The sequence below is a fragment of the Chrysochloris asiatica genome, unplaced genomic scaffold, assembly GCF_000296735.1.
Source record: "Chrysochloris asiatica unplaced genomic scaffold, ChrAsi1.0 scaffold00001, whole genome shotgun sequence".
NCBI lineage: Eukaryota > Metazoa > Chordata > Mammalia > Afrosoricida > Chrysochloridae > Chrysochloris > Chrysochloris asiatica.
In genome coordinates, this window is record NW_006408519.1 from 8,466,086 (window position 1) to 8,484,369 (window position 18,284).

General features: G+C 36.0%; 1 protein-coding gene across 2 annotated transcripts in view; it reads right to left on the bottom strand.

The window, feature by feature from the left end:
- The window catches only part of ANGPT1 (angiopoietin 1), a 427,423-nt gene that overhangs the window by 123,462 nt on the left and 285,677 nt on the right, over window positions 1–18,284 (bottom strand). Inside the window, exon 4 of one of the 2 annotated variants that reach the window (XM_006830637.1) lies at window positions 15,049–15,281. In XM_006830637.1, coding sequence (XP_006830700.1) covers window positions 15,049–15,281 — 233 coding nt within the window. The remainder of the gene's footprint in view (window positions 1–15,048; window positions 15,282–18,284) is intronic. The other variant, XM_006830638.1, reaches the window with a different exon arrangement.

Here is an 18,284-nt window from a genome sequence, read left to right on the forward strand (position 1 = left end):
ATGAAAACCAGCAAGAACAGACAACAATCAGAGATTGACAGACGTTACAACACCACCTGGAACTTGGTCGATGGATAGGAGAATTCAGAACGGAACAAAATTGCAGCAATGAATTCAGAGGACCTGTGATGCTAACCAAAGATCAAAATAGTAACAATATTAAAGAAGGGAAAAATATAGGAACAGAGACCCAGGTTGTGAGGAGGTCAAGTAGATGGCAGGATACAATCAATAGACTGCTGTAAACGCAAGGCAGTGTGCAACAGTGTCTGGAAAGGCAGTGACACTAGGGATGGAGGCAGAGACAATGAAGTGGACAGAGGAGAGGCTGGGAACTCTGGAACCAGGGAGGAAGAGGGGTTGTGTTCTGGCAGCTGGAGGGCAGGAATGTGGGGTGTACACTTTGGGTGTTTGATGATGCATGTAGAGGATTGTGATCATTGAAATGAAACAAAGTATGATAGGATGACTGTAAAGATAATGTTCACCCATGTAAACTAACACATTTTTTTAAAAAATGTTTTTGAAAGGAACTGTTTTATTCTCATTTAAATTCTTTATATATTTTGTTGATAATCTATAAAATTATGAATATCTAGAAACTTGCTTGGTGGGACTATATTAATGAATATAATAACAACATCCTGAATTATCTGAACACTTACTAAGAGTTAATATCCGAAGTTGATATACCTAGCACATTTAACACATTTCATTATCATTTAACCCTCATAAATAATTCACTTATGAACTAAGTTCATCAATGCATTGTTTTATATATGAGGAACCTGAGGCTCAGAGATGCTATGCAGAACTTTTAAGTACCCCTAGTGGAAACTGCTGACTATAAAGTTTGCTGTTGTTGTTGTTATGTGCCATGGAGTCAGTTCTGACTCAAAGCAACCCTTTACAAGGTTTCCAAGGCTGTAAATCTTTACAGGAGCAGAAAGCCTCATCTTTAACCCACCGAACAGCTGGTAGTTTCAAACTGCTGACCTTGAGGTTATCAGTCCGATTCGTAATCACTATGCTACTAGAGCTTACCCACCTCTTATTGGTCATTAGCAGCATCCTGGTGTGATGCTGTAGGACAAGCACTGAACAGGTAACCACAATGAGAGAGGTTCAAACTCACCAGTCGCTCCTCAGAAACCCTTCAAAGGGTTGCTATGAGTTAGAACTGACTTGATGGCACTTAATATGGCAACAACATTGGTCATTAGAGTAAAGCCAAACTCAAAATTCAACCTTTATGTTACCAACAATACTTCTATCAGCTGAGAAGGTCACATTCAGGGTCCTGGGTGAACCAGGACAGTTTGCAATTCTGAACGTAGACACAAGGTCCTTCTCATGGAAGCAAAGAATTGCAGGGAAAGTGAAAAGGAGTCAGAAATTACAGGAGAGAAGAAAATAGTGAGATCAAGATAGCAGACAGTGGCAGGTGGTAGAACTGCCTATGAGACCAGAGCCCTCAGCACAAAATTGAAGTAATGATGGCTCATAACTTAAAAAGCTAACAAGGTATCTGAGAAGCTATATTGGATATCATAATGACGATATCCTAAAAGCCATATTCTTTACATTTGCCATTAGTTTGAAATATTCTCAGAAGTTGGTTACATGGTCTTTCAGCCTAGGGATTATTTCTTGTTACATGCCATCCAGTCGATTCCGACCCATAGCGACCTTGTATAGGGTTTCCAAGGAGCAGCTGGTGAGCTTGAACCACTGACCTTGCAGTTCAAACCACTTTGCAGCCTGACGCATTAGCCCACAACACCACACCAGGACTCCATGGATTACTTATAAGAAGCTACAAATGTTGTTCTGTTGTGCACTGGGTCAATAGGAGTTGGAAATGACTGAACCACAACTAATAACAATAAATTTAGAGAAAAGATGGTGAGGAGGATTGAATGCAGATGTATGTGAATGTGTTGCTCTTCCAGAATTACATAAGAAGACAAACTAGAAAAATTGGTCATTTAAAGTTTTGTGAAAAAAAAATTAAGGAATAGAAAATGTAGCCAACTCAAAGAAATGATGATAGTTTGAGTATTTATAGCACACAAAGGTAATTTCTCAATGGCATCATACTATATATGATGAAATTTAATCCATCTTAATAATAATGAACTAAAATCACTAGGAAACACAATTTTATTTTTATTTATCTCTGGAAATAAGAGTAGAGGAAAAATACAATATTGTTATATTACTATCACATTAAAATTTTCTTTACTAATTTAAGTGAATAAATTTTAATTATCTAGATAATTTATTATCCATGATGTATAGCTTTAAGTTAATACATCTGTAATAATATTGAGATAGTCACATGGTATATAAATTGTTAAAATTATGTGGACACAAATGCCCCTTATGATACAAATGAATCTCTAATTTTATAGCTGTTGTTGTTAGGGACTATATTATAGTAGGATTTTTTTTTTTTTTTAATGTGGACTAACAATTTTGTTTTTTTAAGAATGATGAATTAAGTAATTCTCTGTATATTTTTACCCACCTTAGTTGGATTAGTATATTTAAGTACATCTTCTAATGCCCTTTCAATGTGAAATTACAATTCTATATATAACTGAATTGATACATGATGCTAGTTACTTCTCCAAGTAGTCAAAAATGAAAAACAAAACAAAACTGGTTACAAGTTGGAAATGTATTTGAACATGCTTTTGTTTAATTGATTGGCCACTCATTTTTCATAAAATTCATTTCTGTGTTTTCCCTTTTGGAATCCTGATGGGAAGTTATGAGTACTACATGACCCCTGTTATTTGTTCAGAAGGTTATTTCATTAACAAAGATATTTCAGGTGTTTCATATGTGCTTATTTCCCATGAAAAGCTTTCAACCTGCCTGGAATATATTGATTTTGTGCAAAAGATTTCCCAAGCATGTGGGAAAGCTTAAAGGGCCTCGTTTGTACCCTATTATGAGGAGACAAAGAATCAATTTCCACAAAAGTCATGAAAAATGAAACTAACCTCTTTGGTCAGTGTTATGGAAGTAATAGAAAGAACTTACCAGATGCTTCTGAAAACTGACAAAACAAAAACCTTCACTTTGAAGTTTTCCAGAAGTAATTAAATGTGGACTGTCACCATGGCTTTGTCACTTTGATTCTTATGTTTGCAGTGTTATAGACTTACAAGTTAGGATTCTAAATGGGGTTCTACTATGAAGTTAGGGCTTCCCCAATTTTTTAGGAGTGAGCCAAAACAAAGAGAAAAAATATGGAGGGTTGGATCATAAATTGTGTGCATTTGTGTATGACACCAGATATGTAGTAGCTCTATGTGAAACATCAAAATTGGGACTAGAACCCAAGTGTTCTGGATGCAAACAACTGGCAAAACCTTCCCTTAGAAGCAAATTTCCATTTAAGTTAAAGCCAATGTTCAAATCCATTCTTCTCAAGGAACTTTTATAATGGTTATAAAAACAGGGCATTCTCACATAAAAATAATTATGATCTGCATGCAAAGATATGATCAAATACACACACTACAAGATTTTAATTTGATCCTACATTATCGTTAATCATTTGACTTCTTTATAAAGCGCTGAAGATGTGGGTCGTCTTAAGAGGTCACATATTTGCACTGTGTCAGAGGTGGTTCCAGTATGAACGAGAGCACCCATTCCAATGTATTCATAAATTCCAGTGCATTTAGAATGTGTTATGATGTTGACATTTTTTTAGTTGAAAATAGATTAGAAGTTCTCATAGAACACTAAGATATGTTTTTATCATAAAGGTTACTTGCAATTGATTTTAGAAAAATCTTATGCTGAAATTAATATATTGCTTATATGCACTGAAGCTTAAATGTACAGTTACAACATATCTCATTCCTTTTTATCCCTCCTTAGTGTATAAAACAGGAGCTCAGGTAGCGTAGTGGTTATGAATTGGGCTGCTAATCTCACAGTCAGCAGTTCAAAACTACCAGCTGTTCTGCTTGAGAAAGGTGAGGTTTTCTGCTCCCATAAGGATTTACAGCCTTGGAAACCCTATACAGGGTCGCTATGAGTAGGAACTGACTTCACAGCACATAAACAACAACACAAGTGTATAAGGCTTTTATGATCGTTTCATGTTATGGTTGATATGATATATATCCTTAAATTATATGAATGAAATGCCTTTCTGCCACTTTCTTTCAGAGTAGCTTAGTATGCAGTAACATATCTTATTCATTTTAATTAATGTCAACTGTTCCATTATATACTCAAATTTTACAAAATATCTGCTGAATTCGACTGGACTGTGGATGAGTCCAGGAAATGACTTATTTGAAAATACTATCCAAACAATGTTGTGATTCTCTGCTTTAGCAAACCTAGCCATGAAAGCACAAGAGAAGAAGGAATAGACTTTACTCATAACAATGCTGAAACATCAAGGAAACGCCCTTTTTGGGATGGCCATTCACACCCTGATAACTTCCAGATCCAGTTGGAACCAGGAGGTATCCCTTTTCAGATAGTCCAGTTTCTGAAGTTGAAACTCTAATTCCAAAAGAGAATTAACCACAAAATTGTAGGTCTCCCCTAAAATTGTAGTTACGAAACAGTTCATGGGAGAGGTCAAGGACTGTATTATTTTTATTATGTTTTCATTATTTTGACTATCCACTATTCGCACAATTTTTTTTTTTTTTTTAAAGGCAGATAACATGCTCCATCATAAAGGAGAAATATACCATTTCCAAAAATAAACAATCACTTTCCCCTTAAGCCATTGGGTTTTATGAAAGGAAGTGCTAGAGAGAGTGTGGTGTTCATTTTAAGGAAATTGTAAATGTTTGACATACAATTTTCTGTCAAGATAAAGCATTTCCCTCATTAAAAGGAAACAAGTGCTCAGTGTAGTGTTCAGCAGATGGCTTCCTGTATTTTTCTATTTCTTTCTACCTAAGATTATATTGTGCATTACAAGTAGTCAATGAAAAAGCCAAATATTTTACACACAGAAAATGGTATTTTCTGTCTTTATCAATGTTTATATGAGTGGCATTCAAAAAGCTTTAATTTCCTCCTATCACTTGTGATGTTTTTAGAGTCATTCTTAACTCAAGAGACTTGCAAGAGTTCAAACTATCTCATCTCTTGACTGAATGATTTACTTCATGAAGGCAATAGACACTGCATGGGAGGTCAATTCTTTTCAGATGGCAGAATTATTTGGAGAACAAAGCCAATGAATCCTTAGCACTGGGAAGGAAGCAAATGCCTCATTTCCTCTTCTAAGAAGGCCAGAAGACTGAAAATAATGATCAAACGTTCCATACCACTGCAATCAGTCTCTGGGAAAGAGGTTTTAGCCCAAATAATTTAGATCATTAAAGAATTAGTAGTATTAGTCATTATGTCTCTCAAACAATGTGAAATACTTTCATGAAAGAAATTTCTGAGAAACTCCTTATGAATTGAACTTTAAACTTTCATATTCGGCAACTAAGTAGCTATATAAACAAATTCATGTCTCTTGATACTTGTTTTTCTTTTATTCCTCTCTACTCTATGTGACTCCCTACCTAAAATTTTTATCTTTCATATTCAAGTGTCTTGAATGTGGGTAGACAATGGTTTCTGTTTTTACTTTCCCTCATTCATTTTAGGGGATTATACCATTGAAACATTTACTGATGAAGATCAAACAGCACAGCCTTCAGTATAGATTACATCTTAATGTAAAGAAAACAAAAATCCTCACCACTGGACTAGTTTATCAACAGAGAAAAGATTGAAGTTGTCAAGGACTTCATTCTTCTTGGATCAACTATCAACGGTCATGGAAGCAGCAGTCAAGAAATCAAACGACATATTGCATTAGGCACAAGACCTTTTTGAAGTATTGAAGAGCAAAGATGTCAGCTTGAGGACTAAGGTGCACCTGACCCAAACCATGGTATTTTCAGTAGTCTCATATGCATGTAAAAGCTGGATAGTAAATTAGGAAGACCATAGAAGAATTGATGCAGTTGAGTTATGGTGTTGAAGGAGAATATTGAAAGTGCCATGGGCTGCTAAAAGAACGAAGAGATCCGTGTTGGAAGAAGTGCAGCCAGAGTGCTCTCCTTGGAGGCCAGGATGGCCAAACTTTATGTCTCATACTTTGGACATATTGTCAGGAGGGACCAGTTGCTGAAGAAGTATACCATGTTTGGTAAGGTGGAGGGTCAGAGAAAACGAAGAAGACCCTGAACAAGATGAGTTAGCCAAGTGGCAGCATCAATGGACTCAAGCGTGACAATAGTGAGGTTGGCCCAGAATTGGGCAGTGTTTCGTTCTGCTGTGCATACAGTGACTATGAGTCAGTCCCAACTCAATTGCACCTAACAACAACAACAACAACAACATCAACAAACCATTGAGTTATGTTTCATTGAAACTCTACCTATGAAGGGTCAGATTCCAGTTCAAAAATCCACTTTTCAGTCTTTTATTATTATTTGATCTTTCTATTTACTTGATATGAAAATAACACCTTTTATGATAGTATGTGTCCTCCTTCCGTAATATTGCTATAGGACTCTTAGTATGGTGCTGTAGGTTAAGCACTGGAATTTGAACCACAAGGTTGGTAGCTCAAATCCACCAGCTACTCCTCAGAAATCCCTATTCAGGATCACTGTCTGTTGGAATTGACTCAATGGCACTTAACAAAAACAACACAGTACTGCTGGAATTCTGGAATAGCACAGTAGGATAAGTACTGGACTGCTAACTTCAAAGTCAATGTCAAGGTCAGAAGTTCAAACCCACCAATAGCTTCTTGGAAAACTTATTCCAGGTTGCTATGAATTTGGAACTGACTCAGTAGCACCTAACAACAATAACAACAACATAATACTGCTCATTACTGTTTTTCCTTTAATACTTTCCATTCAGTCTCCCCTTAAAGAATTTTCATTTGTCTCTTCAAGAAGCCTCCTTTTTCTGGTTTGATTTTCTTTGTTTTATAATATGTGTTTATATCCTTGAGTATATAAATGCTATTTAGTTATCGTACATATAATTGTGTTTGGGAATCCTGGTTTGCACTGGACTGTTAAGTCAGTTTGAACTGCAAGGTTGGTGGTTCAAGCTCACCAGCCGCTCCTTAGAAACCCTATGCAGGGTCGCTGTGAGTCAGAACCAACTCGACAGCACTTAACGACAACAACAATTGTGTTTGTGTACTGTACTATCGGGGGTTTAAGTGGGGAAGAAAGATAGAATAAATAGTTTTCATTAGATTGTCAAATGGATCTGTGATTTCAAAATTGTTAAGGATAATTAACTTTATATGCACCTCCAAATCTTCATTTACTATTCATCAACTACTTTTCTTCTTAATCCATGTAGTAATCCATATTTCTCTCCTGATTTCAAGATTTCTATTCTTCATACAAGACTCAAAGCCCCACAGGTACCTCAGTCATTGTGTCCAAAACTAAATGCATTATCTTCCCCTTAAACCCACTCTCCTTTCATGCTGCCTGTTGAAAAAATGTCATTAACACCCCATTCTGGTGTAGTACTGTAGGATAAGCACTGACTGCTAACCACCAGTGGTTGTTTCAAACCCACCAACCATTCCTTGAAAATCCAATACAGAGTTGCTATGAGTCAAATGGATTCGATGGCACTTAATAACATTTTGTTAGCCCAGAAACTTGGAAGTTGTACTTGACTCCATTTGTCATTATTTCCTATCGATTCTACCATTGACCTTGCAGTTCAAATGGATCTTGTGGTCCAGTGCTTTTCCTACAGTGCCACACCAGGACTCCTCATTGTGACTGTTGTTGCTTTTAAGTGCAGTCAAGTTGGTTGTGACCCATAACAATCCTTATAGAGTTTCTGAGGAGAGCTGGTGAGTTTGAATCACCAACACTGCAGTTCAAACAGACTTTACAGCCCAGCCCATTAACCCACAGTGCTACACCAGGACTCTTCATTGCGACTACTGTGATTTATATTGTCTGTAAATCATTGGTGGTGGTTGGTAGTTACGTGCCGTGGAGTCGGTTCTGACTCATAGCAACCCTATACAGGGTTTCCAAGGCTGAAAATCTTTACCGGAGAAGAACTTCATCTTTCTCCCACAGAACAGCTGGTAGTTTCAAACTGCTGACCCTGAGGTTAGCAACCCGATTCATAATCACTGCACTACCAGAGATCCTTTGTAACTCATTATTATATGGGAAATATATATATATATAAAATGCCACCTTGTCCTGCCTTAGTTTACCCATCTAACATCATCTTTCATTGACTCCTACCTTTCATTCTGCACTTTTGACTTGTGGATCTAAGCATTCCATTTTCTTTGTATGCTCACAAGACTTCTAACTTTTAAACATGATCACTCTTATAAACATGATTGGACTATCCTCTAATTTCTTTATTTTTAAAACAGTAATCTACTTTCCCTTTCAACCTGGCTTATGTCTTAAAATTGGGTCAATTTTTCAAACTAAATAGCCTTAGGAAAATCACTCAAGTTCCTTTGGAAGTTATAAAAGGGGGTTTACCTAGTAGCTCCCTCATAATGCTATTATGAGAACTAAGTTAATACATGTAAAACTTGAACGTTCAATTAAGTCCCCAAAGAAAGCTTTGCAACTTCTGGATTCCACCTTTATCATTTCTGTTCCTGACATGATTTTAATATCCTTCCTATGTGCTTTGCTAGTGCCCTAGTGCCTTGGGCTCATCTTTAACAACCATCCAGGAAGACAGTTGTCTATTTACCTGTATCTTTCCCCGCCAAACTTTAGATTCCTTGAAGCCACAGACTAAATTATGTCTTTACTCTTTCCCCAGTGATCTGAACGGTATCTGACACATTGAGAACTCAGCAAGTATTTGATAAATAGATGGATATCCTTATCTGCCAGAAGAGTATCTGAAATAAAATGGTTTTATAGCTATTACTTTCCTATGAATGGATACATCAGTGGACCACATATTGGTATCATAGGAACATGCTCCAAGCTGATTTGGGAGAAAGACCATTCAGCTTGAGTTCTTTTCATGATAGAACCTGAATATTATTTTCTTTCTGCTTGTTTTCTTTTTTCAGACCTTTTCCTTTACTTTAAAAACATTTTTTTTTCATTAAATGATTAGACAAATAAGTTGATATTCACCTCATATATGTTCATAACATTTGTGACACCGTTTTAGCCAACTCTGTCCATGGAAGACAATTGAATGTTTGATAGTCACAGCATCTGAGATATCCTGATTGTCCTTGTCAAAGGAAATACAAATCTGGTATCTATGCCTTTATCAATATAAACTATTTACTTGTTGTTGTGAAATGCCGTCGAGTTGGTTCCAACCCATAGTGACACTGTATAGGGTTTCTAAGGAGCAGCTGGTGAGCTTAAACTGCCAACCTTGAAGTTCAAATGACTTTGCAGTCTGGTGCATTAACCCACAGTGCCACACCAGTAGCAATTAAGTAAATGAGGGTACATAAAAAAATATTGCCACTCGGGGTCCAGTTCATATGTCTATGGGTTTATTCAAAACAAACTAGATTTAAACTTGTCTCTGTGATCAGTGGATGGCTACAGACAAATTCTCTCGATATAGTATACTTGATTGAACCTTGTTTTGAAGACACACTAAGGAGATTCAATCAGAACAGTGACTTTAAACGAGATCTGCTGGGCCAGATATATGCAAGGCAGAGAGGTCAGATCAGAAGGTTATGGTAACTGTATTTTGGGATTCCAAAGAGAAAATCCTGATAGATTTTCTCAAAAGAGGCAGGGCAATCATAGGCACTTATTAGGAAAAAGTTTTGATAACATTGAAATTTCTATGGTGAGAAAATGTCAAGGAATTGTCTTCCATCACAACAATGTTGTTGTTAAGTGTTATCAAGTCAGTTCCTACTCATAGCAACCCTGTGTAGAGTTTCTGAAGAGTGGCTGGTGGGGTTGAACCGATTACCATGTGATTGGCAATCAAGTGATAATACAGCACCACACCAGGACTCCGTCATTACAATGCACATGTTCATTCTTGGAGAGTAGCAAGGGCTGTCCTACAAGAATTTCATTGGAAAACTTTACCTCATCTATCCAATAGTCCTGTTCTTGCCCCTTCAGACTTCTTTTTGTTTCACACACTCAAAGAACATTTAAAAGAATATAATTTGAGCCCTTCAAGGGTACCAAAACTGCTGTTTTGACACGGTATAAATAAAAAAAGTGCAGAATTTTCAGGGAAGGGCTAGAAATGGAAACACTGCCTTTAGATGTGTATAGAACTAGATATTTAAAAACAATAGTTTCACATTTTATTATTTTTGTTTAATAGAAGTTTATATGATTTTATAGCAATAATTTTTTACTTTCTCAAAAACCTGAAGAAAGCAGCTTAGTTTTGATGATGTGATAGCACTAAATATATTATTTTTTAGTAAAGTTTCTAAGAATAATATGACTAAATGTTTGCAGTCAAAGGTTAAACAAAAATAAATGTGTTTCTGGAAACCTTTCAAAACAGGTACAATTAAGTTTGAAATAAATACTGGCCTAAGACATTACTATTTCCCATTCAGAACAAAAAGAGGAACATATGATAAATTACTTTAGAAGATACGTTTAATAATTATACTTAAATATATCTCATGAAATCACATTTTTAGTAGGAAATGTCCTCTGAAACTAAACAAAAATGCTCCCAATAAGCATAGATAAAATTACAATTCTTGATCTCAATAAATATTTGGATAAAAGATAAATTTCTAGCCAATATTTCCTAAAAAAAAAAAAAAGAATACTTTTATCATATACCCTTAATGTGTTATTAACACTCTCGAAGCATAAAAATAAAAACAACTACAATTTAATCAACAAGTATATGGATAGGTATCAATGTTATATGCTTAATACAAATCTCCTTTAATTTTGATTCAAACTAATTAGGTAAATAATATAATCCCACTTTAAAGATAAGATTAAACCAGGGGTGGTAGGCCTGTGGGGTGTACCCTTAGGTTGTTTGACGAATCATGGAGTGGATTATAATCATTGCAATGAAACGAAATATGATAGGATGAATGTAAAGCTGATGTTTTCACAAGTAAACTCACATAATTCACAATAAAAACTTAAAAAAATAGAGTAGTTAAGAGAAACTGCTAAAATGATTGTCAACAATCAATTATTTGTATTGTTTTCAGATATTTTCCATGAAAGCAGTTTTGATGATAGCATATTGTTGTTAGGTGCCTTCAAGTTAGTTCTGACTCACAGCAACCCTATGTCCAATACAATGTACAATGAAACACTGCCTAGTCCTGGGCCATAGTCACAATTGTTATCATATTTGAGTCCATTGTTTCTTTTGCTTTGTCAATCCATCACATTAAGGGTCTTCTTTTTTATTGTCCCTCCATATTCCAAGCATGCTGTCTTACTCCAGCACCTGATCTATCCAGACAACATGTCCCAACTTCTAAAGAGGAAGTTTTATCATTGTTGTTTCCAAGGAACATTCCACAAAACAGATTTGTTTGCTTATAGAAACTACTTCATAAAGTCAGTTCCTACTCATAGCACCCCTGTGTAGAGTTTCTGAAGAGTGGCTGGTGGGTTTGAACCGATTACCATGTGATTGGCAGTCAAGTGATAATACAGCACCACACCAGGTGTGTTTAGTGCATTATATAATTTTATTGTTGTTGTTAGTAACATTGAGTCAGTTCTGACTCAAAGCAAACCTGTACACAGTGGTGGGAAACCTTTTCTCTGCCAAAATTTTTAGCATCATTTACCAGCCATACAAAATTATCAGCTTACAACTGTCCTGCTATGTTTGGTCAAACATTTAATTAATTCACCCCTAAACAGGGTCAGCATTGACTCAACAGCCCTTAACAATAACAACACTGAGAGTCCTGGTGTGATGATGTAGGATAAGTACTTGACTGCAAGGTTGGTTTGAACCACAAGGTCAGCAGTTTAAATACACCAGTCACTCCTTGGAAGCCCTATATAGAGTCGCTATGTGTTGGAACCAACTTGAGGGCCCTCAACAACAACAGCAACGACAATGTGGTGGCTGGAACAACGGTGCGTTGGCAGGGCCAGGTCAAATGATTTTGCTTGCTTTTTATCGCTCTGGGATGGATGTTCCCCATCCTTGTTGTTCAGGGTTTCCAAGGAGTGGCTGGTAGGTCTGAACCACAGACCTTGTAGTGAGCAGTATAGAAGTGTACCTACAATGCCACATCAGGACTCTATTATTATCACTTTTGTCATTAAATACTGTCTGAGTAGTTCCAACTCATAGCGACCCTGTACAGGGTTTCCTAGGAGTGGCTGGTGAAGTTGAAATGCTGACCTGTGGTTCAAACTGATCTTGCAATTAAAACTAATCTTGCAGTCCAAAGCTTATCCTTCAGCACCACAACACCACTTCGATTGTATCGCTAGGAAAAGAAAAATGTATTACCTCTTTTCATCAGCTATATTTTCAGTACTGTGGTTTTTACTTTTATATGCAATATTTATTTTAATTATTTTTCACTTTGAAGTAGAAACAATTACTACGATTTTACAAATGATGAAACAGCTTTCTAAAGGTTACATGAATTGTGGATGATAAGGTAAACTCACTAAAAAAAAAAAAAAAATTAGTGTCTTTTCCTGTAGTATTACATTTAGATGTATATCCACAAATGACTGGGACAAGTTGAAACCATGTGACCCCTGGTGTCAAGTAAGATTTTTGACTTTTTGACTGACGACACACCTCAAAATATTTTTGGAAGATTTTGCAGAAGTATACTTTTAGAGTTATAGAATACACATTTTAGAAAAATTTGTGCATTTGTTGTGATGTATTGATTCTGGAGTATTTATACACATATGAATGTCAAAGTAAAATATTCTCGTATAATTCTTTGACTACCACCAAATTCTGTTAGAGATGAATTTCTTATCAGAGAAGTACGTAAAGGTTTTACTTATGTGCTATTAGAATTAACATTTAAGAAGTTAATTTTTAAAACTCTATGCTACTTTTATTTTGCAACTTCATGAGAAACCAATGGGACAAATGTTTAATTACCTGATGCTGTACCCAAACTCCAAACTTAGCCAAATATCTACATTTAAAGTCAGATCTCTTGTCTTTAAAGTCTAGAGACATAGTTCTTAGAAAACTATCCAGAAAAACAGTTACAACAGGATAAGTAGGAGGACATATGAGCTTTGTGAGAATCACTAGCACTTGATATCTCAAAAATCAAGGAAAAAACTATTCCACTCCATGTGCTGTAAGTCTCTGGATGATAAGAAAAATGTGTTTTCAATCATCTCCTGAATATATTCAGCTCAATTTGAGAATAGATATGTCTCATATTAATACTTAATTTCTAAATACTCATGAGCTCTATTAAAATTCCCTGGCAAAATTCTACTATGCTTTCCTTCCAGTGGACTCTGAATCAAAATTTTGGCAGGCTCTGACTGATTAGCAGGTTTTTTCCTTCTCAATCACATTATTGAGCACGCCCAAATTGAGCTCTGGGAACTCACTGTTTAAAAAAATATTGCTTTATCAAGTATATTAAAGGCTTGTTTAGACTCTCTAAAGGAGATATAACTCGAGGTAATGGAGTGTAATAGAGAAATGTGAAATGTTTTTAGAGTAAGACCATTTAATACAGAATTATCATCTTTATTCATATCTATACATCAAAGTATGGCATTAAGCTAATTTTTCATGTAATTCAAGTCCAAAGCTAAATTAAAGGAGCATCTGCATATGTACATTTCCTATATATACTGAACAATGACACAATTGGTCACAAAAGCCACAGCTTCGTGACAGCCATCACATTCAGATATAAGTGGTGTGCTCATCGCCCCTTACATTGCCCCTTCAATTTCACTTAAAGATTGATTAGACAGCGGCACTCTACAACAAGATAGAACCAAGCTCCAAACTTTTTAAAATTTCTCCTGAAACTCAAGAGATAACGTGGGCAGGTGTACAGGGAGGCACTGGCAAAACATTTTAGGTGGATAGATGTCTTCTAAAAAGATGCATTATTGTTGTTATGTTCCGTTGAGTCAGTTCCAACTCATAATGACCCTGTATAGGATTACCAAGGAGTAGCTGGTGAGCTTGAACCACTGACCTGTGGCTCAAACCGACTTTGTAGTTCAGTGAATTAACCCACAGAGCCACACCAGGACTCAAAGGCCTTCAGCTCTCTTCAATAGCTAAATGGTTCAAAAATTTTGAACTACAAAAATGTGTAATTTTTTCACAGTCTTAAAGGCACCAAAGTATAAGTGTGCTTAGGTGCCCTTGCTAAATCTCTACACAAGCAATCTCAACAAATACTGTTAAATAGTAATGATCTATCTCATTCACAACAGCTTAGAGAAATTGTCTAATCTACTTTACTGGAAGTAAATCTCCTTGATCTCCTCCTTCCACATGAAAAACAAAACAAAACAAACACCTAATATTAGTTTTAAAGTGGGAAGCCTCCTGTAATTCTCACAGGAACTCTTAATAAATCTTTAATTCACTAATTTTTGTCCTAAATGATTAAGTGTCTAACACCAATTACTGGTTTATGACTGTGTATTACATTTTATCTCATATGGTTTAAAAGGCCAAAGAGAAAAGAATAAGTTAGAGAGAGGGAAAAAAGGAAAGAAAGAGAAAAGGAAAGAAAAACAGAAAGAACACAAGAGAGAATGAGAAAGAAAGAAGGAAAGAAATGAGAAAGCACTTTTAGAAAGATATTATGGAATCTACCAATTCAAATTTATAAATAATTCTCTGAATTTAAAATATGACACAATTGCTAGTGAAATTTATAACTGTCAATGAAAACTTCTACTTACAAAGCTCTTTGGATTTTTTTATATATAGCAACCCATACAAGTATACAGTCACATTGGTTTTATGCTTCCTTTGTTAAAAAAAAATAATATAATATATATATATTTATTTACAATATCAAAGTAAAAAAGGAATTCTTACCACCTTCTTTAGTGCAAAGGTTGACCAGGTTATGGACTGTGTCCATCAACTCCAGCTGCTGTTTCTGAAGAACACTGTTGTTATTGGTGGCTCTGTTTAATTGCTTCTCCAGCTCCTGGATTATGTAGGTTTGACGAGTAACCAAGCCTTGAAGGTTCTCTTTCTCTTCTTTTAATGCGTCCAACTCTTCTTTGTGTTTTCCCTCCATGTCTAAAATTTTATGTTCTAATAAACTGCAAGAAAAAAAAAGTGTTAGTTTTGAACGTGCTATACAAGATTTTGAATCAACTAATTGCTGAATTTATCTAAGATTTGAAATTTTAACTCATTTCTTTCACCATGGAAATATTTTTTAAGTGAGAGAATCAAGAATATAGTTTAGTTTTTTAAATAGCAATTACATAATAACATGTTACATGAAACATTATTAGATCCGATATTGTCAGAGTAATGTTTGCTTTCTAAATGTATTTGATTTCCTGAGATTTATCATATACCCAGGTAGTAGTTAACTAGGCAGTAGTTGGAGTCCTGGTGTGGTGCTGTGGGTTAATGTGCCAGACTGCAAAGCAGTTTGAGTTGCAAGGTCGGTGGTTCAAGCTCACCAGCTGCTCTTCAGAAACCCTATACAGGGTCACTATGGGTTGAAACCAGCTTGACGGCACTTAACAACAACAACAGGTAGTACTTGACATGTATAAAAGCAATTACAGTATGGAGAAGTTATAGTATAACTTTTGGTAAGAAAATGAGTGTTTCCAATTAGAAACAGATTACAGGGGAAAAAATGAACAAAATACAGAAATTATTTTTTTATTTATTTTGCTTCATTCCTTTGATATTTTTAAAACATTAAAAAAAAAAAGTTGATTAATTTTCACAATACTTCTGTGAGTATGGAAAATGTCTATACAGAAACTGTATGACAAGGAATTAACATCTCCAAAGTCATATGTCACCTCTTATCTGTCAGTGTGTCATATTGTAGCTTGCATGTTGCTGTGATGTTGGAGCTGGTATTTCAAATGCCAGCAGGGTCACCGATTTCAGAGACACTTCCAGATAAAGACAGACTAGGAAGAAGGAACATGCAGACAACTTCTGAAAAAGTAGTCACTAAAATCATGATCTGATATGGTGCCAGAAGATGAGCCCCCCAGTTTGAAAGGTGGGAAAATCTACCTCCTCAAAGTACTGGAGATCTAAATGATGGAATATATGGAAAAAAACTTTTGGGAATTTCATTTGATGATGGAGAATGACTCAAAATAAAAAAAAACAGTTGCAAATATCCATTAGTAATTAGAATGTGGAAGTTATGAAGTCTGAATCTAGGAAAATAGGAGGTCATCAAAATTAAAATGGAATGAATAAAGCTTGACATTTAGGCAATAGTGAGCTGAAATGGGCAAATATAAGCCATTTTGAATTGGACAATCATATGGTTTATTATCCACCACTCATCTGCCAGTTTGTCTTACTGTGGTGGCTTCTGGAAGCTATGCTACCAGTGTTTTAAATATCAGCAGGGTCACCCATGGTGGACAGGTTTCAGCTGAGATTACAAAGACAAACTAGGAAGAAGGAGAAGTGGACTACTTCTGAATATTTAGCCACTGAAAACCTTATGAATAACAGTGGAACACTGCCAGATAACATCAGAATATCAAATATTTAAACATGAAATTGAAATTGTCAAAGACTTCATTTTGCTAAAATCAGCCATTAATACTCATGGAAGCAGCAGTCAAGATATCAAAAGATATATTGCATTAGGCAAATCTGCTACACAAGACCTCTTTAAGAGCAAAGATAAAAGTTTGAGGACTAAGGTTTGCCTGACCCAAGCCATGGTATTTTCAATAACTTCATAAGCAAGTGAATATTGGACAGTGAATAAGGAAGACCATAAAAGAATTGATGCATTTGAGCTATGGTGTTGGAGGATAATATTAAAAGTACAGTAGACTGCCAAAAAAACTAACAAATTTGTGTTGGAAGAAGTACAACCAGAATGTTCCTTAGAAGCTAGGATGGCCAGACTTCATCTCTCATACTTTGGACATATTATCAGGAGGGACCAGTCCCTGGAGAAGGAGATCATGTCTGGTAAAGTGGTGGATTGGAGCAAAAGAGGAAGACCCCAATGGGATGGATTGGCAGAGTGGCAGCATCAATGGGCTCAAATGTACCAACTATCGTGAGGTTGGTGCATGACTGGGCCTTGTGTCTTTCAATTGTGCATAGGGTCACTACTAGTCAGTACCAACTCAATGGCACCTACCCATAACAACAACATGGTTTACTATGCAGGGAATGAAAATTCATCATCAAAACGATCATTTCAAGACCTATCTCTAGTACAATTCTATTGTTGTAGTTGCTGTTGTTAAGTGCCATTGAATCAGTTCTGACTCATAGCGACTGTGTATTCAAGGTTTCGAAGAAGCAACTGGTGGGTTAGCAGTGCTTGTGGTTAGCAGTCCAGTGCTTATCCTGTAGCAACACACCAGGACTCCATAGGCTACAATAGGTTACGATGGTGTATGTAGGATCAGCACTGGACATTGAACTACAAGGTCAGCAGTTCAAACCCACCAAGCTGCTCCTTGGAAACCTTATGCAGGTCAGTATAAATTGGAATTGACTTGACAGCACTTAACAACAATATGAGGAAGATGAGATAACGTGATTACTAATCTACACACCAACCACTAAATCCAATGATGAAGAAATTGAAAAATTCTATCAGCATCTTCAGTGTGAAGTTGATCAAACATGTAGTCAGTGTTGGTGAAGAATATTGAATATACCATTGACAGAAGAAAGAGCACAGCTGTCTTAGATGAAGTACAAAGAGACTTCTTAGAAATGAGGATGGCAAAAGTTCCTGTCATGTACTTTAGACATGCTATCAAGAGAGATCAGTCCCTGGAGAAGGACATCATGCTTGGTAAAGTAGAGAGTCAGTGGAAAAGCGGAAGGACCGCAACAAGAGATGAATTTACATATTTGAAACAATGAGTTGAAACAGCAGTAATTGTGAGAATGGTAGAAGACCTGTAAGTATTTGGTTGTGTTGTACATTGTTGTTGTTGTTGTTAAGTGCTGTTGAGTTGGTTCTGATTCATAACAACCCCATGTGGGGTTTCTGAGGAGCGGCTGGTGACTTTGAACCTCTGACCTTGTGATTCCAACCAGCCTTGTGGTACAGTGCATTTTCCTGCTGTGCCACA